The 20,489-nt window shown below is 35.2% G+C and overlaps 1 protein-coding gene across 2 annotated transcripts in view; it reads right to left on the bottom strand.

Moving 5' to 3' along the window:
* Positions 1 to 20,489, bottom strand: part of GMDS (GDP-mannose 4,6-dehydratase) — a 262,683-nt gene that overhangs the window by 171,297 nt on the left and 70,897 nt on the right. For both annotated transcript variants that reach the window (XM_034429061.3, XM_034429062.3), the window contains exon 7: positions 17,994 to 18,121. In XM_034429061.3, coding sequence (XP_034284952.1) covers positions 17,994 to 18,121 — 128 coding nt within the window. The remainder of the gene's footprint in view (positions 1 to 17,993; positions 18,122 to 20,489) is intronic.

Below are 20,489 nucleotides of genomic sequence, written 5' to 3'. Positions count from 1 at the left end.
AATTAAGGAAGGGCAGATCATAGATGACATAATGACAAACTCCTTCTAACACAATTGCAAACTAAATTATCCATATTCAGGATCCATTTATAGGGAAAAATGCATCTTGAGCCATTTTCACAAGTTGGAGTTTTCATCCAAATTGAGCAGGGAAATTATCCGTCATGCTAAAATCATTTCTACTACTCAACTTGAGGCACCTGGGAAATCTTACAGTTAAGATGAACAGTAGTTTGAAAAGAAAAGAAAAGAAACAAAGTGTAAATAAGGCATAACTGTAGCTAAGGAGTATTTATTTTGTAAGGGTGCAAAGGGATGAACTGATGATGAAAAATGGAATTAGCTTAGTCACATCTTTAAAAAATACAGTGAAAAACCAGCTCACCTCATATGAACTTTTTAATGAAGCCAAACACTTGGGAGCTACTACAAGTCACTGAATTTATCATCATGCCTCTCCAAAGCTAAAAACTATAAAGGCCAATTTTAAGCAGAATTTCTTACGCAATTTAAGAAAGTTGCTTTTATATGTGAAAGAAATAATTTTTTAATTCTTCTGAAATACACTCAGCCTTTCTTAAAATACTAGTATCAACAAAACTATAGAAATCTAAAAAGTTGATGCAAATAATTAATGAACATATAAACAGTTAAGAGGAAACATATCCCTTTTGTTCTTTCCACATAAATATTCCCACTGGAAATTAAAAGTATAAATTATATGACCGAGTTCAAAACTCTTTTGCTGCAGTACTTTCATATATACTTTATTTTCAATATTGTTAGATAGATAGATGGATGGATAGATAGATAAGATAGACAGTTAGCCAGGCAGAAGATAAATAAATAGGTAAATAGGTAGATAAATAAAATTAGAATATAGGTATTATTAAACTAGTTTTGTAAATTAAACAATTTATAAATGAAAGACATAATTTTATGTTCACTTATTTATTTCTTCTATTTATATAGGTATCCACTTTAGGTAATGACTTTGAGCAGCTTATATCAAGTAAAAACAATGCAAACATAGTTTAAACATTATATAAATAATGAAATATAAATAAATATAAAACATTGCAAAACATGTATTATGAATATGCCTATATTTATATTGGTAGCATATGAGTGTCCAAATCTGCAAGCTGGCACAAGAATAACTGATGCAGCTTAGTCTAAATAGGACAAGCTAAAGAATGAAAAATTATTGCTCTTTACTGTTTATGCTGCATGTTTCATGCCTTTCTTAAATACAAAAATACTATGCACTGTTTTTTCGGCATGAATTTAGTATATTCCAAGCCATAACATCATAAAGCATGCTTCCAGAAAACCATTTGTCAAACATTGTCAAATCTTAAGTCCTATGTACTGAATCAAACTGAAGTTCTGTTGCTCAGTGGCATTTTAATAAAATATCAATCTGATTCCTGCCTTAAGACTGGTTACAGACCAGAGATTTGTATTTGCTGAGCAGTTGAGTGGCCAATTCACAAGGGCAAAAAAGCATAGGAAAAAAAGAATATCTATCTTCCTCCTTATAAACAAGCAAAAATTCAGCTGATAAGGTTGGGCCAGAATCTTGTCCACAAACAGCATTAGATGCTGTTAGAGCATTAGATGAGTTTTATCTGATCATAATTTTTTTTTTAAAAAAATGCTCATTCTCATATGTCTTAATCAAATTTGATGTTGCTTTCAGTTTAAATACTTTAAAAAATAATTTCTAGGCCAGGGTGGCGAAGCTTAGTAACTTTAAGACCTGTGGACTTCAACTTCCCATGCTGGCTAGGGAACACTAGCTTTTAAAGTTGTCAAGATTGGACACCCCTCTCTAGGCACAAGCATAGAGCATTTCTGCATAGTGATTAAAGAAATCATTGCTAGTTGTCCTAGTTAGGAAGGATGGTATCTTTGGAGAACGTCCAACATGAAAGAGGCTAAACAGAACAGGGCGACGGGCAGAGAACGTATTTTAAAGCATTGGAGCTAGAGACCACCCAGAAGAAAAGAAAAATATTAGATAGTAAAATTTCTTGAGCTTGTCAGTGGCTAATCATCTTGTTTGGAAATGTTTCACATTTTTTTCTTCCTTCATGTGAAGGGTTTCATTCATTTTCAGAACATTAACATGTTATCAATTTGGGAGAGAAAAACTATTTAAGATAAAACTGTGTGGTAAATAGAAACAGTAAGATTTCAGAAGGTGACAAGTTAGAAGTTACACTAAAACGTGTTAGCTGTGATTACTGTTGCTAGCTTTGAAATGTGAAACAACTCTAATATTACACTCTTTGCCAATCTGCAATATATGATACTGTGCTGTAAATAAACACTGTTATAAGAGATATTTCAAAATTTCAAATATTAACTGTATAAATATATTATTTCCTAAGTCTATGCAGAAATGTGGAAATAATATAAAAGCAGATTAGTAATGGTTCATACACTGTTAAATTAGCCAATATAAACAATTAATTGACAATTGAATTCTGTTGAACTACATTCTGATGATGTTCAGATTCCAATTTACAAGGTCCAAGATATTAATATTATTTGTTGTGCAAATTGTTAATTGCTCAATAGTCATAGAATTGGAAGAGATTTATTTTGGCCCTGCTTAATACTGGAATCTAAATGAAAATATCCCAACAAATAGTGGTCAAGCCTATGCTTGAATATACTCAGTGAAGAGTTGTTCACAACTCCCTGTGTAATTGGCCCCAATGTCAAGCAGCTTTTCCTGTTTTTCTTCACATTTAGCCAAAATCTACCCCCTGCATTCTAAGAACATTATTCTGTCTTCTGCATCCTGGATGGCAATGAATAAATCTTTATCTATTCTATGACATTTTTATTTTCAAAATCAGTAGTTATTCTATATGTTTCTGTCAAACCTGATCTGGAATCCAGTTATTATTTTTTTTACCAACTTGTCAAATAAAACAACCTGCTTTCTGAAGCAGAATAAGGACACAAAGAGTATAAAAATTGAGTAACCCTATTACCTTGTCTTATTACCTTATCAACATTGATGACATACATTTTTATTTGCTTTTTATTTTGAACATAAAGATCAAGTATGAAAACCTACTTTTAAAGAATTTTAATTTGTAAAATCCACATGAACCTGTCTTTCGTTATTTCCTATAACAGCTTCTTCAATGTAACCTCTTTTTCAACCCTGAATACTTTTTTCTTTATTTGTTTACCTGTGAGTTTTTGTTTTGGGTTATTTTCTCTTGCCTTGAAATTTTTGTTATAATTTTTCTGCACTAATTAAAGACCACTTTCCTGAATTTCACTCTATACTCACTTTCAATTTCTCTTAAAAATTAAAAATTACATGGTCATTTGTCCCAAAATGTATTCTACTTTCATTTGTCTATGCAGGTACTGTATTTTTCAGAGTAGAAGACACACTTTCCCCCCTAAAAGAGGCTGAAAATTTGAGTGTGTCTTCCACTGTGCTTTAATGAGGCGCTAGCGAGTTAAGCGATCTCCTTGTGCTTTGCCTGCTTTTCTCATTGTTGCTTCCTCTCAGCTGTGTCTTAGAAGCTGTTTTTTATCCCCAAGCAGGGGATAAAAAACCAGCAAACTAATGTGCTGAAGCTGACCAGACTAAGGATGCTAGCCAGATGAATACCAGGTAGGCAAGACTTTTTCTCCCCATTTTCCTCCCCCAAAACTAAGCTGCATCTTATACTCCAGTAAGTCTTATACTCCGAAAAATAAGGTAGTCCTTGACTTATAACAGTTCGTTTAGTGATCATTCAGTTACGACAGCACTAAAAAGCGTGACTTATGACCGTTTCTCAGAGTTACAACCTTTGTAGCATCCCCAAATGATTGAAATTCAGATGCTTGACCACTGGTTCATATTTATGACCTTTGCTATGCCGCAAGGTCATGTGTACACCTTTTGCAGTCTTCTGATAAGCAAAGTCAATGGAGAAACCAGATTTACTTAACAACCGGGTTACTAAATTAACTGCAGTGATTCACTTAACAGCAAGAAAGGCTGTAAAATGGGGCAAAACTAATTGTGGTTGTAAGTTGAGGAATACCTGTACTTCCCTATTTGTTAGCATTTAAGTCCTAGTTGAAAGGGCTTAAATAGCTGATGGCCTCAGGCCTTTTTTCACCTACCGAAGAGGGAAATGTCAGCAAGACAGATCAGGAATTTCCTGGAAGGATGATGCTTGACTGAGTTTGTTTCCTAAGAGACATGGGGATGATTCAAAATCCCCCATCAATACTATTTCATGCCTCTTTGAAATAGGTGCAATTTGTTTTTAGAAAAATATAAGTCATATTCACTCCTCACCTGAGAGGTTGACAGAAGCAGAATACCGAATTCCTGTATTTCAATCACAAGAATATTCTTACTAGAATAATTCTCTGTGTATCTATTATATCATAATTCTCTTCATGTAATAAGTGTTTCTTATCAGGGCAACCTAGTCTACCCAAATATGCGACGGAGCATACTGCTTTCACTTTTGCCTTTCAGTCCCAATCCAGGAGCCTTTGCAGGCAGTCGCTTTCACGACAAACTATTTTTGTATTAAATTAAATATAAATTTAACACTCTTCATGTAATAAGAATTCAAGCTAAATGAGTATTATCACATCAACAAAAAATATCTTAAACATAATGTTGAGTTAATGTTCCACCTGACTTTCATCTAATTAATACATTCCTATTGGGTTATTTACTCTTGTGGTACCCAATTTCTCATATCCAGGATTCTACTTCCAAGCCTGTGGGATTATTTAAAGTTGTTCTGATTATATGATTTGACCAATCATTCAGTTGGGTCTAAATGAGGTACTATTCATCATGTGATCATCATCCAGGTAATGCAGTTCAATAACCCATAAACAAATATTTTTGCTTCTATAGGTAGTCTCTCAAATGTTGTTATTTTTCTTTTCAAGCATTTTCCTTGGACTAGAAGGATTGATGACAATAGCACCTGAGCTCCTGGGTTCTTTGGTTTCCTTTGCAGAAGCCAGTGTGATTTTGTTGTAGCTGCTTCTAGCATTATTCACACATGGATGAATAAGAAGAGATTCCTGCCATAGGCTTGATGAGTCATATCATCATATCCTTGATCCCCGGTCCTGGAGAAAGTATATTTTATGTCAGTGAGTCCAGTTGGCATACATTAATAGGGGATTATTTAGAATAACTCTTCTCTTTGTTCCCTTGAAGGTAGCAATTGTATCCCCTGTGTTCTTCAAGGCATCAGACTCTCATTTCCTGTTGCGCCAAAACTTGTTCCTTCTCTAGAGATTTAAGCCCATTTCTTTTGGAAGACTGATTTTAAATATCAGTGAGGTAAATTATTTTCTACAACTTGTTTTCTGGGTTGTCATTTTCATCTAAAGGGCTTGACTGATTCTCTTTTTTGTCAGATACAGTATATCCTTCGTCTGCTTCTCTCTCTAACAAAACTTTTCTTAAGAGCTGAAATTGGCCACTTGATGATGAAGTATTCCCACTTCAAGCACTGCTACAAACTTGTTCTTTTGGCAAATATACATCAGATTTTTTTAAGGCTATAAACACTGTAGGACATGGTTACAGTCATTGATTATAATTTAAGTTACCATAAATAGAAAGGCCTATTTTTTTCTTCTTCTTGCCTTTTTAAATACCTAGGTTAGCCAAGTATAGTCTGTCAATTTAGAGGAAAACACTGTTTGAATTCCCCAACTAAACTTCTGTGAAACTCTTATTATCTTTTTGCTTGCTCAAAGGACTTTATAAAAATCAAAAGATTTCCCCCCTGGGCAATTTTTTTGTTTTCTTCTTTCTTTAGGTTATTTTGACATGCATACATGCTTTTATTATAGGTTAGTAAGCAACCACAGAAGCTGCTTTAATCTCAAAAGTTTTACAAAGTTTATATGAATTTACAGTGAAATACGGAGAGCTTCAAAAATTTAGAATGTATAAAATACCATTTTAATAGAGCTATTTTTATATATACTCATTTGAGAAAAAGTTATCATCCATACTGTAACACAAATGCCAAAGAATGCCAGAATTTCAAACAGGGCACCCTAAGACTTTTTAATTAACACTTTGCTAGATCCCATCTTCAGATTAAAAAAAATAATAAGAGAATTTGATTTCTGAACTTTACATTATAGCCGAAAAGAGGAGAAATGCATCTTGTTAAGTATGTGTATTGTTCTTGATTGGTGACCAGGAGGAACACCAATCTGCCCTGACCCTGGATAACAGCGGCAAATGTGTGCTATTTCCCTTTTATTTTTATACTCAACAGTTGTACTTTTCCTTATGACTACTGTAATTTCAACTGTTGTCAGTCAGATAATAGAAAAGATAAAGTTTGCAGTGATAGGAAATACTAGCTAGTTGGTTCTGAGTTGCTTTGGAGGAAGACGGGCAGTCCATAAGTTGATCTAAGATCTATGCAAAAGAGGAATAACTTGCAAGGCCATTGAGGCATAGAGAAATTATTTATAATTGTATTCACGAGATTGAGCAAACAATGCAAAAAATTTATCTTGATTTTATTCATTCATTCATTTATTCATTCATTCATTTATTCAATTTCTATAGCCACTATCTCAATCCAATTAACTACAGAAAATTTCAGACAAGAGAAAAACGTGATTTTAACAGGAGAAAACAATAGCATTTTGTAACTAAGTTTTTAATATTAAAACTGGTAGAATGGATGACACAACTAAAAAATAAAAATAATCCGATTTTAATTAACATTTTAAAACAGTCTGTCACTTGTGGGAATTATGAAGACTTCAAATACATATATTTTGTAAATTATGTAATTTATACAGTGAAAGAGATATACATTCGTTACTAAAAGGATACAAACATGCATACATATAAGTAAATATCTTGAATTTTGAAAAACTGTCTTGAAGAAGGAATGCAAAAGGTCTTTTTACAATAAAGATTTGGGATTAAGTGTTATATCAGCTTCCTTTCCATCCCAATTAAGGCAGCTGTTAATCATGAAATTTGCTTCTACTGCTGTTTTACACACCTACAAAAACATTATTTTTCCAGAAAAGCTGCAGCACTGAACTTCTCTTGTTTTCAAAACAGAAGATCTTTTAAAAAAAATATCTAAGAACACACTTGATTAGATTTTTCTCCCACTTTTCTTCCTTCCAAAATCTTATACTTCTTCATCACTTGGGTGGGCAGATTCATGAGAAGCCTTGATTTTTAGTACGGCCATCACCAGGCATTTTGTTACTCTCCTGAAGCACATCTGGGCTTTATATCAGCCCTTTAATTAATCCTCAGTGAAAGCCAAACTATGACATTTTGACTGGGCAGGCTCCAGTTTTGGACAGGTCTTGATTTATTGCGACTGAGTCTCAACCAACTTTGATTTATTTCAGCTTTGGGGAGAAGGGCAAGCAACGGAACAGAAAAAGCACTGTTGGACGCAGAGTGCATGATAAAAAGAAAGGACCTCCAAATTTCTATGGCTCAAATGACAAACAGTTCAGACAATTGTAATAGAAGGCAACATGCCTTAAAAAAAAAGAATCCTTAGTAAAAGAGCTGAAGGCATGATATTAAACAATGCTGTACGCATTTAACAGAGTTCAAGCTATTTGCCAGAAGTGCCAATGAAGGAAATGCACGTCTTATCTCTAAGAAAACAATAAATCCCCAGCCACTCATTTGGGTTAATCATAGCTATCATCTGTATTCAGTAAAATGCAAAGAAACATGGTTGATGCTTTCCCCAATGAGTTATTTTCATTAGAGAGGATGTTCTATTGTCTGCCAATCTAATTTAAATGGATGTCCTATGATAACAGGTCTTCCTTCATCCCAATCAAACTCACTTTTGATGAATAAGCAAATAAACAATGTGCCCAAACTGTCAGCGTATAAGAAATAGTGTAACCAAGCTTCCACTATTCACCTAAATAAAGTAACAATCATAATCATATTAGGGTATTAGCCAACCAAACCAATATGGCAATATGCCAGCATTTATTTAAAAACTCTTTAAGGCTGGATTTAAGCTTAAAATCCTCTCAAGGCAAGCTACATAACTATAACATTATAATGAAAAATAATAGAAGCCAAAATAATACAACTCTAACTTTAAAAATACAAAACAGTAAAATCATCTCTTTAATGTTTTAGTTGTTATGGTCATACCCGAGTGATTCATTATACACACAGTGAACACTGATGTTTTGATAACATGAGACAAGGGTGCGTAATGTGATGTGCTCCCCGCTCACCACATGCTGAGATTGGACCATCAAAGTTAATTGGTATGACACCTGAATTATTTGCAGTCTACTTTACTCGGTTTTTCAGGATTTTTTTTTTTTTTTTTTTTGAGTTTAGAAAGGTGGGAAAGAGAGCAACTGCTTGTAAAAAAACCCCGTTTCCATTTTCATCCATAAAACCAACTATTGTAACCAAATATGAGATATTCAGATGGAAACTGGTTGTTTTAATAGTAGAAATCACAGACATGTGCTCTAACCTCATACAAAGGCCAAACTAAACCAAAATCTGAAGATAACATTTGGTAAATATTCAGTAAATAAACTTAAAGCTTAATTGGTGACCAGGAATCCAGCATATTTGAGTCTATTTGTTGTGACCTAGGCTTATTGAGTCATTAAAACACACAAAAAGTCCCAAAAACCTCTTTTATTGCAATAGCTGAGTCCCAATTAGTTGCAAAAAGTCCTTCGGAAGAAGTCCTTTGGGATAATCACCAACCTTTATCTCCCTTGACATGCTGCCAAAGACCTACTTGACAAAGCCACATGGAGTCCAGAATCAAACAGAAATGCTGACCGGGAACAGAATTAGAAGTGGTGCCTTTGCTCCACTTTTAAGCCTTATGGGAGGACCCAATCATCTTCAGGCCTTACTCCCGAGTCATCCCTTTTGTTTTAACTATTCGTGCCTTCTGGCAGCTCTGTGCATGTGCGCACTAGGAACAGGCTCCTCCTGTTCCTCTGCCTCTCTGCTGTCTGACTCTGGAGGTTCCGGAGGCCGCGCATCACTCCCAGATGGCCCTGGCCCCATCTCTGCTTCTGACGCAGAGCCCTCATCCGGGCCTTCCTCAGACTCCAGGACTGGCCCATATTCCTCCCCAGCCTCATTGTCCTACTCCGCTGCCAGCTCCACAGGCTGTTGGCGGACCACAACATTATTAACAATCTCAATTGAAAATAGAAACAGATGGCCCAGATGGTTAGGCAAATTTTGTTGGTTAATGTTGCCTTCTTATGAGATGGGATTGCTATTGTGACCTCAGACATTATGGTTTGGTTTGTTAAAGGTGTGTGTGTGTGTGTGTGTGTGTGTGTGTATGTGCGCGCGCGCACATGCTTTATCTTGTATGTCTCCCAGAGTCCCTTTCATGAGATGGGAAGCCATTTAAATCATTTAAATAAATAAATAAGTGGTCTGAAAAGCTACTATGCTTTTTAGAAGAGCTGGTAAAATGTTTAATAAAAGTGCATTTAATTGTATGGTGATACAAGTAATACAAGGATAGACTATGATCCAAAATGAGAGAAAGGAGTTACTATAATTGTTGAATAAGTTCTTTGACCTCCAAATCTCAATATGTAAAACCAGTATAAACAAACTCAGAAAATATGATTTTAAATTGGAAAGGTTGTATCTACTAACAAATGAAAGAAGCTCAGGATCCTGTAAATAAGTCAGCTCTCTGGTGTAGGTGGTAGCTTAGAAAAAGGAGCTACAAGATTATTGCTGCTGTTTCACTACTAGTGAGCTTTGTCTTCTTCACATTATCTGTGAGGGACAAGTTATGTAACGTATGCACCAAATATCTACCAGTTGAGTGCAATATTGTGGATTTAACATATTAAACATATTCAATTTAAAGATGTTTTTGACATGTTTCTAGGAATCTGCACCTTAATAAAATAAATCTTGAGTCCTTTTTCATACTAGTGGGTTTGCCATTCTAGCAGATAAGATTATTCTTTTCTATAAGAATCATAGGATGTCAAATACAAAAATGCCAAATATACACAATGTACAGTATCTGTACAGGAAAAATGAACAAACACACTACTTAAAGAATTGTTAAGAATAATAGCAGTTAAAATATGCCTAAACTTTTCATGTACTTCCTACTCAATATATTAATTTAAACCACGGATTAAAAGACATTTTTAGAGGCAGAGGGTGAATCTTAAAAACAAATTAGCTTCTGAGGGCATGGCTGTGATATAGTAATGTTTTGAATAATATGGGGAAATTCCACCTCTGACTTCAGCCAAGGTATCTCTGGGCAGAGTCAAAATCAAAGGTTACTAATAAAGTAATTAAGTAAAGATAAAGGAAAAGTCGGGCACAAAGAATCAGGATACGTAGGTTGTGGTATAGAAGATTTATTCAATAATCTGGTCAACTAAAGTTCAACACTAAATTGGTGCCAGATAAAGGTCAATGGAATTCAGGAGGGGTTGGATTTGGAGTGTTGGTGGAAAGGCAACAACTCTATGTGGATGATGCACTTAATTCCATCTCCCAGCTCTGCCTGCTCTTCTCCTATGGGAAGCTGCAATTTGAATTAAACTCTTGCTGTGAGGAACCCCCCCGCCCCCGTGCCCGATTTTCAGCCTCGATGGCATCCTGAAGCACTCTGCGGGCCAAAATGGAGCACGGGGGGTGCACGTGGCTCCCTGCGTGTTTTGGCTGGCAGAGGCATCACAGGCCGGACCTTTGCTATTTCCAGGCTGGCCCTGTGGGCCAGATCTAAGTGGTCCATGGGCCAGATCCGGCACGCAGGGCTTGAGTTTGATACCCTGCTATATGTGATATCCACGTAGTTACATTCTAAAATGGAGGGAAACAGTGCTAGCAATAGCAATAGCACTTAGATTTATATACAACTCAGAGGTGGGTTTCAGCAGGTTCTGACCACTTCTGGAGAACTGTTAGCGGAAATTTTGAGTAGTTCGGAGAACCGGTAGTAAAAATTCTGAGTGGCCCCACCCCCATCTATTCTCTGACTCCCAAGTCCCAGCTGATCGGGAGGAAATGGGGATTTTACAGTATCCTTTCCCTACCATGCCCACCAAGCCATGCCATGCCCACCAAGCCACATTCACAGAACCGGTAGTAAATTTTTTTGAAACCCATCATTGATACAACTCCATAGTGCTTTACGGCTGTTTCTAAGCAGTTTACAGACTCAGCATACTGCCCCCAACAATTTGGGTCTTCGTTTTACCGACCTTGGAAGGATGGAAGGCTGAGTCAACCTTAAGCCAGTCAGAATCGAACCCCTGGCAGTAAGCAGAATTAGCCTGCAATGCTGCATTCTAACCACTGTGCCACCACAGCTCCAAGAGTTAGAACAACCATGCAGTTGCACTGTTTGACTACAATAAACTTTCTCCATTTATTTATCCCATTAACCAGAGCTGCCGGTCTCCTGAGATAAGTTGAAAGCCCGCCAAAGGTGATCAGTTGGAAAGTTCAACTGCTATATCTTTGGATCATTAACATTATTTGTTAGGTCAAGCCACATCCCAGAACACCTATAGCTGAAAATTTAAGTATTTGTTCTAAAACTAGAAGTGGCATATTGAGTATACCCTGTAGATTTGAGGAATGTTGTTTGACACTGAAGAAGAATCACAGTTGTTTCATGCATGATTGTGAAACCTAGTCAGTATGCTAAAAGGTCCCCATATCTACAAAACAGTATAAAATATTAACATTTTACAATTGAAGGGTCCCCAACACTACTATTTTTCCAATCTTTTTGCAAATGTTCATATTCCTAAAAGTCTCCTGAACAAAAGTGATGTTACAAATGATATTCTGTATAAATGAGATCTTCTAAAATGTCTTCTTAAAAGTGTGGTTATTGTAGATAGATAGATTTTATCTGAAAATGGATAACAACAGTTCACCAAGTACTTGCATATTAAAGGTCATTATTCAGAAAACAATTTAATTACTTAGACTTAACCATTTTTTTTAAAAAAAGAGGAAGACAAAATCCATAAATTAAGGTTATGCTTTTCCATTGTTTTACATCTTCAGGTTACTTCATGACCATAAATTTAACTCTTTCAACTGTATGCTATATAAGATGAATCTAGCAAGCTTGATTCTTTCTTTTTTTCTTTCTTTCTTTCTTTCTTTCTTTCTTTCTTTCTTTCTTTCTTTCTTTCTTTCTTTCTTTATTTCTTTATTTATTTATTTATTTATTTATTTATTATTTAAATTTGTATACCGCCCTTCTCCCGAAGGACTCAGGGCGGTGAACAGCCAAAATTAAAATACATACAATATAAAATTTAAAATAATTTAAAAGCAGAATTAAATCGAATTGGCTTCCCAAAAATTAAAACCCATTTCCCTTAAAATAACCCATTTAAGCCAGCCCAGCTTGCTGAAATAGGAAGGTCTTCAAAGCTCGACGGAAGGTACGGGGGTCTGGGATTAGTCGTATTCCTGGGGGTAGCTCGTTCCAGAGGCGGGTGCCCCCACAGAGAAGGCTCTCCCCCTGGGGGTCGTCAGTCGACATTGCTTGACCGACGGCACCCTAAGGAGGCCCTCTCTGTGGGACCGAGTTGGCCAGTGGGAGGTTATCGGTGGCAGAAGGTGGTCTCGTAAATAACCGGGCCCTAAGCCATGGAGCGCTTTAAAGGTGAGAACCAATACCTTGAAGCGCACCCGGAAGACCACCGGAAGCCAGTGCAGCTCGCGCAGGCAAGGTGTCACATGGGAGCGCCATGTCTCCCCCATAATTACCCGCGTGGCCGCATTCTGGACCAGCTAGAACTTCCGAGTGCTCCTCAAGGGGAGCCCCATGTAGAGAGCATTGCAGTAGTCCAGGCGAGAGGTGACGAGGGCATGAGTGACCGTGCATAGGGAGTCCCGATCCAGAAAGAGACGCAACTGGCGTATCAGGCAAACCTGATTCTGAACATTAGAAGAACCCATCTATTAGTTGAACAACACTGCTGCATTGTACATGACACATTTTAAAAATTTATTTTGGTTTATCTTAAAATAATTGGTTACCTTCCAAAATATGACTGCAATTTTTAATTTCTCAATTGGGAGTCACAACTAGGAAATTTTATACTTGAAAGAAAACCTAACTCTTCAATCATTCCAACTGTTTTTTAAGACCACCAGTGTTCCAAGACCACTTAGAAAACTATGGGAGTAATCTTGATAATAATTCACACACAGTTATTGAAGCACAGGAAACGAAACCAGATGGTTTTGCTGAGGAAAAGCATTTTAATTTTTTTGCCTTTATAGCTTTCTGACACTAAACACTTCTCACACTAACAAATACAAAAATGGATACAGAGGTTTGCTTGATTTTGTTTTAAATCCCATTATTTCTATTTGGGAGGTTTCTTTCAAAAAAGGCAACATCTTACAGGAGCTATGAAACAGATGAGTATAATTTTCTTGAAGAAAAGGAAGCTATTAGTAACACCTACTTGTAGACACAACTGCAGTGCTTTGTAAATGAATTCCATATGATCTAGATTAGAAAGAGCTCTTGTGTATCATTATGAAAATCACTTTCTTGCCTAAATTAAACACTTTCAAATACAGACTTTATTTGTGTCAAAATAACCACTGCCTACTTTTTACTTTTAGTTAACTAACACATCCACCTATAGAATTTTTGTAAAACTTTGTCAAGGAATATTATCAAAGCTCATCACAACAAAAGATAGTTTGAATGAAAAAAAAAGTGCCAAAGGTTACTGCTTGTTTCATTTATTCCAGCATGTAATGAGGCAATATGAAAAAGTATTCCTTCCCTGCTTTCAATCAATTCAGTGAAGGGGATAAATAGGGACGTTTGTATAAATACTTCATTAAAATACCAGGGCCATTTGCAGCCAGTCTTGCCCTTTATAAATCTCACAACTTTGTCTCCCCTCATAGCATGAAGTTCTCAACACACAGATTCTAGAGGTATATCAGTCAAAATAAATTTCTGAAGACATCTGTAAAACAAATTGATAAATATAAGTGTCAAGAATGTAGAAACCCATTTTTAAAGGTCTGGAGCTCCACTGATCTGCAACTAGAGACACAGCTACTAAATAGAGAAGATGCACTTAACAACTACAGTCATTTGCTTAACAACTGAAGGGGAAAAAGTGATAAAATTGGGCGAGACTCACTTAGCAACTGAAATTCTGGTCCTAATTGTGCTTGTAATTCAAGGACTGCTTGTATACTTACTGTACAGAGGTAATATACCATGTTTTCCCAAAAATAAAACCCTGTCTTATATTTTTTTGAACCCTGAAATAAGTGCTTGGCCTTATTACCATGTGCTCAAAAGCTCGATTGGGCTTATTATCAGGGGATGCCTTATTTGGGGGGAAACAGGGTAATTAAACTATTAAAAGCAGGAATCATATCATTAAAAAGGAGGAGACATGGAGGATCTGAGTCCCTTCTATATAACACCAAATATAATTCAATGTTACATATGTTATATTAGGACTAGTTTTGTATAGTACGTTATACACTGGGAGACCCTTTGTTGCCTGCCTTAGGCACAAAGCCAATTGGGTGACCTTAGGCCACTTTCTCTCAGCTGTAGAAAGAAGGCAATATCAGACTACTTCCAAAACCTTAGCAGGGACTAATCCTGGCAGTCCCAAGAGTCAGCACTAACTTTAAGGCCCACATCCCACCCACACTCATAATTGTTGTATAAAAATCCATTATATTATGAATTTAAATTAATAATGATTTATATTTTAAGTAGGCTAGAGAATATATCCAAACATTATAGGAGACTAAGGCGAACTGTACTTCATTATTCATTTGACAACAAAATTGAAAGAGTAAGAAGCAACAGCACCCAATGAAAAGAAGTGACACTGATAGCTGTTTCTCATATATTAATATTTGAGAAATAGTTCCTAATATACAATATGTAAATTAAAAATAATGAGTTGAGTAAAGTATTTTAATATAATACTTTATATTTTATTGTTATTATCAGGAATGGAATAAAAAGAATAAATTCTAGGAACGGAAAAGCAGACGATGAGTAGGACAACTCTGCTTCAGACTTATCTCTGTCTCAGCCTACACTGTCACATCTAGACCATTAACCTAATGTTTTTTCTCCTGTCAACCTTGCCTAACTGCAATCAATCTCATTACACCTTTAGAATTAAGCATGTACTTGCTATCCATTCAAAAATTTGGCATTATCAGCAGTATTGATTTGTTAAGAAACGTTAAAAGATGCTATTAAGGATCATTAAGGACATTCTCACTAGACAAATGATTTTCAGGGGCAGAGAGAAGAATGTGGATATATAAACCTCTAATGTTTCTTCTTGTTATTGTGAAATGACTAATTGTTCACTAAGTACTTATTATTGTTTTAATATGAGCCGCGGTGGCGCAGTGATTAGAATGCAGAACTGCAGGCTACTTCTGCTGACGGCCGGCTGACTGAAACTTGGCAGTTCAAATCTCACCAGGCTCAAGGTTGACTCAGCCTTCCATCCTTCTGAGGTGGGTAAAATGAGGACCCAGATTGTTGAGGGAAAATATGCTGACTCTTTAACCCACTCAGAGAGGACTGTAAAGCACTATATAAGTCTAAGTGCTATTGCTATTAACATTTCTTCAATCTCAGCATGGTGCTTAAGTACTACCAAACAATTGCCAGTGATATCAGGGATGAGGATTACATCTTCAACCTTGTTTCTCCTCTTCCCTTCTACACACATAGCAAAGCCCCCTGTCCTCTTATTCATCCATCCACTCACGGTATCATACAATTGCTTTTCATCCATCCATATTCCCCCCACTTCACTTACTTATTTATCTCTGAATCAATTTCTTTCCCAAGCATTGTGAAAAAGATATACTGCTTTGGAAGTGTTTTTTACAAGCAGTGTGAAAAAGACACACTGCTTTCTCTCAGACCATCAGATTTATTTTCCTCTCCATCAGCCCTTTCCTTCCATGCTTAGGAGGGGAGAGATGGCTTCTTTTTCCTCCTTTATTATATATCACCCAGCAATGAAGGAAAATTGAACATCTGCTGAAAATCAAGTCACTTGCAGCAAGATATAAATATAATGAATGCCATGGCTGGCTTAGTTTTCTTAAATTTCTTCTCAAATATATCACAGTTCTGTAACTTCACATTCTCGGTGATTACAAACACTACCAAATTTTGGAGGTTTGTTTTGCATCCATTAAATTCTGAAATGGTTATTTATTTCTATTTTCAATTTTTTTCTTATAGATGGAGGTTAGTTACATTGCATATATTCAGAGTCTCGTGAAATTAACAGAAGCAGAAAAATTAATCTCTGGGGAGATATTCAAGATGACACCCAGCACAGTTAGGAATCATGTCAGAATGATTTTGTGGCAATCCCCAAAACACCTGAAAAATCTGGAATGTGACTTACAGTACCAGGGTGTGATCCTTGCAGAAATACCAGCTGAATATACTTTACCTAGTGGCCAGCACATTTGGAAACTAGCTGCTAAATAAAATGCATCCTTATTGTCATCTAAAATTTCCAGTGGCATTACTCTATCAAAACGAAGTATTATGTTGAAAAGAACTTCTATAAATTCTATGTTATAAGAAAATTTAGGCTGCAAAGAGTGTTGTTAGGGAGAACTGGAGAAGCTTATTACATCTCAATATATTTCTGTGCAGTGGTTTATTATACAATTTGTTAGACCTGATAATCTACATTTTAAATTATCCATTTGCCAGTAATGCAGAATAATAGGTAAAACCTACTTGCAAGGCTTATGCTGTTCCAGGTATAATATCCAAAGCTTAGAACATAATATTTTAACAGAAATATTGTCCCATAGTTTTCTATCAATTTGAGATTAAGCATGCTAGTTCTGTCCTGAGCAAGGACATAAATAAGAACATTTCAAACATTATGTTCAAATATTTAAATGCTCAGAGTGTTGTTGTTTTTAGAAATCATAGTTAGCTTATTTTATGGCTAATATCTAATCACTTATACTCACAGAATCATATAGACAGATGTCATGTTTGTAAGAATAGTTAGAAGAGCAAGCAGGGGAAGATTGAAAAGATCTGATCGGGTTTCTATACAAGTTGGATTTTAATAACTGTAAATTTTAATTATTAATTGTATTTCTAAAATATGTTGTAAATCTCTAACAAATACTTCTTCTCACTGCCAGATTCTTTTTGTTGACATGACTAGATATGAAAATACAAATTATTTGGTAACAAACTAATTCCTAATTGCCTTAATGACAGCCTTTGCAATTTAGATCTCTATAGATGTGGACCATATATGTTATTCATCTTCTGATCATACACCTATACACCTTACACTGAAGAAATACAGAAGTTCAAACATTTTCATAATCATATGAAAATAGATCAGCAAAAAAGAAACTATTCAGCATAGGCATCTTTTTAAAGAAAATATGAACTCTACAATATTTATATAGGCCATGTTAATAACAGTTTTCCTGAATGTTTTTAACATGAAGGAATATAAAACATTAACAATATTATAACCACATTGGAATCAGAATTAGAATAATTTTCTGAGGTTAACATTAGCCATGTTTCTCTTATTACTATAAGAAGATTCCGAAGTATAGACAAGATCTCAAAAAATTTCATTGCACTTCAATCTTCTGATCTCAAGGAACAAAGAAACAATATATTGTTGAGGCAGAAGAGGTCTTTTTATTTTTTACTCCTTCCCACAGGAATTTAGTAAGGAATGTAAACCTGAAGACCTTCTTTATATGTTCAGGTTATGCATATAGTAGCATCCTATGTCTTCTTCAGGCAGCCAGGGAAAAAAGCTAGATTTAGAAGCAGATGCCTTCAGGCCATACTTTTACTTTTAAGTTATTGCAGTAAGCCCCACAAAGACCTTGTTTTAAAGTAGGCATTTTAGCAATCACATACCTCAACATAGTCCTTGGCATGACCCCAGTCTCTCTTGGCATCTAAATTTCCCAAACTGAAGCATTCCAATTGTCCCAGATGGATCTTAGCAACCGAACGACTAATCTTTCGAGTTACAAAATTGGCTCCTAAAATAAAAATAAAGCACGGAAATTAAAAATTATCTGATAAATATCCTATAACTAATCCTAAAATTACAGATTATGACAAACTTTTCAGACTGGTCTCCTTGTTTCAATCACTTCAGTGTATTTGTGCTTTATCACATGACTGCCAGCATATCAATCACGTTAGCTCTGCTTCCTCAATAAATATCTTTCTTTGAAAGCAACTCTAGATGGAAGCTTCGGTGTTCAGAATAATTTATTTGAGGCAAAAAATTATTTCAAGCGTTAAGTTTCCAGAAACACAATATAAAATAAGGCAACAGTCAAATGATTGAAGAATCTTGTCAGTGCATAAATTTGTGTATGTCAAAGAAGGCACAGCAATCATCCTTCTTGCAATTATTTGAAGCAGAATCACCCCCAAAGTAAACTTCTATCCTCTTGATGATGCCATCTAAAGGCAAAGAACTTTGATTCACAAGGTTAGAAAAGTTAGTTATTTTGCATACAGATTTGCTAAGTCAATTATATAAAGTAGACTTGGTCAGAAAAGTAAACTCTGTTCATAGGAAATGACTGTAGAATTTAGGTACACCTTGCTTAGCCTTGGGTAGTAACCATTCAAAATTGCAACAATGCTGAAAAAATAACTTTGCAACCAAGGTATGCATTTACAACCTTTAGTGTTTCTGTCTCAATTATATGTTCATCATTACAGTCAGTTGATATACATTGTCTTGTGTCTGACTCCTTCCCACCCCTCCTTCCCACAGAGTGGAGAGATTGCCTAAACAAGCAATTCCTTCTGTGCCTGATATTGTTTTTCTCCCTCTTGCAGAATGGAGAGATTGGATAGGAAAGTATTACAAGAGAGTAAGCAGGCACATCATGGGGAATATACTGGCTTATTGCTTAGTGTGCTCGTGGCTGATATAAGTTGTAGTGATCTTTAGAAACTTGGATCTACTTGGATGAATTGCAATAACTTTCATTTTGTTCACTACTTCTTCAAGGAAAATTAAAAACGTACTATTGATGAATAGTACTATTCATACTATTGATGAATTAAACAACTAATATATCTGAATCCAAAGTAACTAAATAATTATGGGCTTAAGTGAACTTTATCCTAAAATTACTAATGTAAAAAAAATAAACAAAAACATTAGTAATACATTTGCCACATTAGTAAAATTGCTGTAGTCCTGAACGAGATGTTGAATAGATCTAGTTCTTGAGCTTTAAGATTTGATTGACTGATTGTTTATATGTCACCAAGTTATTTACAACTCCTACTGACAAAATAGATTTTTCCTCATGACAATCTATCCCAAATGTGGCAGGACTGCCAAGAGCACAGTCATTGATACCTCTAGTGTAACTGTGCCCCTTATCTTCTTCTTTTCCTTCAACCCCTCCCTGTATTGCAGCCTTTTCAGGACAGCTAGGTATTCAGATAACATACTCAAAGTAGGATAAGAGGCAAGAATATCTAATTAAAAGTTTTGTGCAATTGTATCACTTGGTAAAGATATTTGGCCTCCTGGTATGCGAGTCCTAAAAACACCTCTTAAAAAGAAATAAGTTATTTTTCAAAGTGAGTCTTTGATCTTGGTTATTTTTTATGCTCTCTATACTAAGCTTTATAATAATATAGTTATACACAGTAGGATACATAAAGTTTGTAACTACAATCTCAGATTCATATTTCTTCCTTTCATATTTCTTCCTTTAAATGACATAATATTAACAATTTAAACAATATTAACAATATTATTTAATATAGGTTTCATTTATTAAATATCTAATAAATGTTATGGTATATTTAAAAAAATATTTCCCACTCATGAAAAAACTGAAAACGTTTGTTTGAAGCTTTAACAATACTTCTAAATTAACAATCAATTCTTCATAGAATAATGGAAAAGATTAAATGCTTTCCAGGAAACTACCTTCCTTTTCTACTTTAGGACACTTGAAAAGCTACTTTATGAGCCTTTTAAAATGTTTAATATATGAGAGTTAGCTCTAAAGGTAAAAAAAAAAGAAAAAGTAAAAAGAGGCAGTGAAATGCATTTTACTGAAAGACATTCAAGATTTTTCAAGGGAGTATTAAAAAAATAGGAAAAATGTTCATGCCTATTTATTACATTAAAAAACAGAAACAAGTTCAAACTGATTCTTTTATATACTCTAGGAAAATTTCAATGATAGAGGATTCTCCTAAATATTACCAGAGGGATCATTTAGTATTTTTACAGAGTTTTGATAATGTTTTATGTTCCTGGCAGAACTGGAAATGATGCTGGATACTAGAAGAGAGAAAAAGGAAAGTCCACTTACATGATAATAAATTTTACTCCCAGTGGATTTCAACATTTTAATTTTA

The sequence above is a fragment of the Pantherophis guttatus genome, chromosome 3, assembly GCF_059756535.1.
Source record: "Pantherophis guttatus breed Tessera chromosome 3, ASM5975653v1, whole genome shotgun sequence".
Taxonomy (NCBI): domain Eukaryota; kingdom Metazoa; phylum Chordata; class Lepidosauria; order Squamata; family Colubridae; genus Pantherophis; species Pantherophis guttatus.
This window is presented reverse-complemented; position numbering and strand designations above follow the sequence as displayed.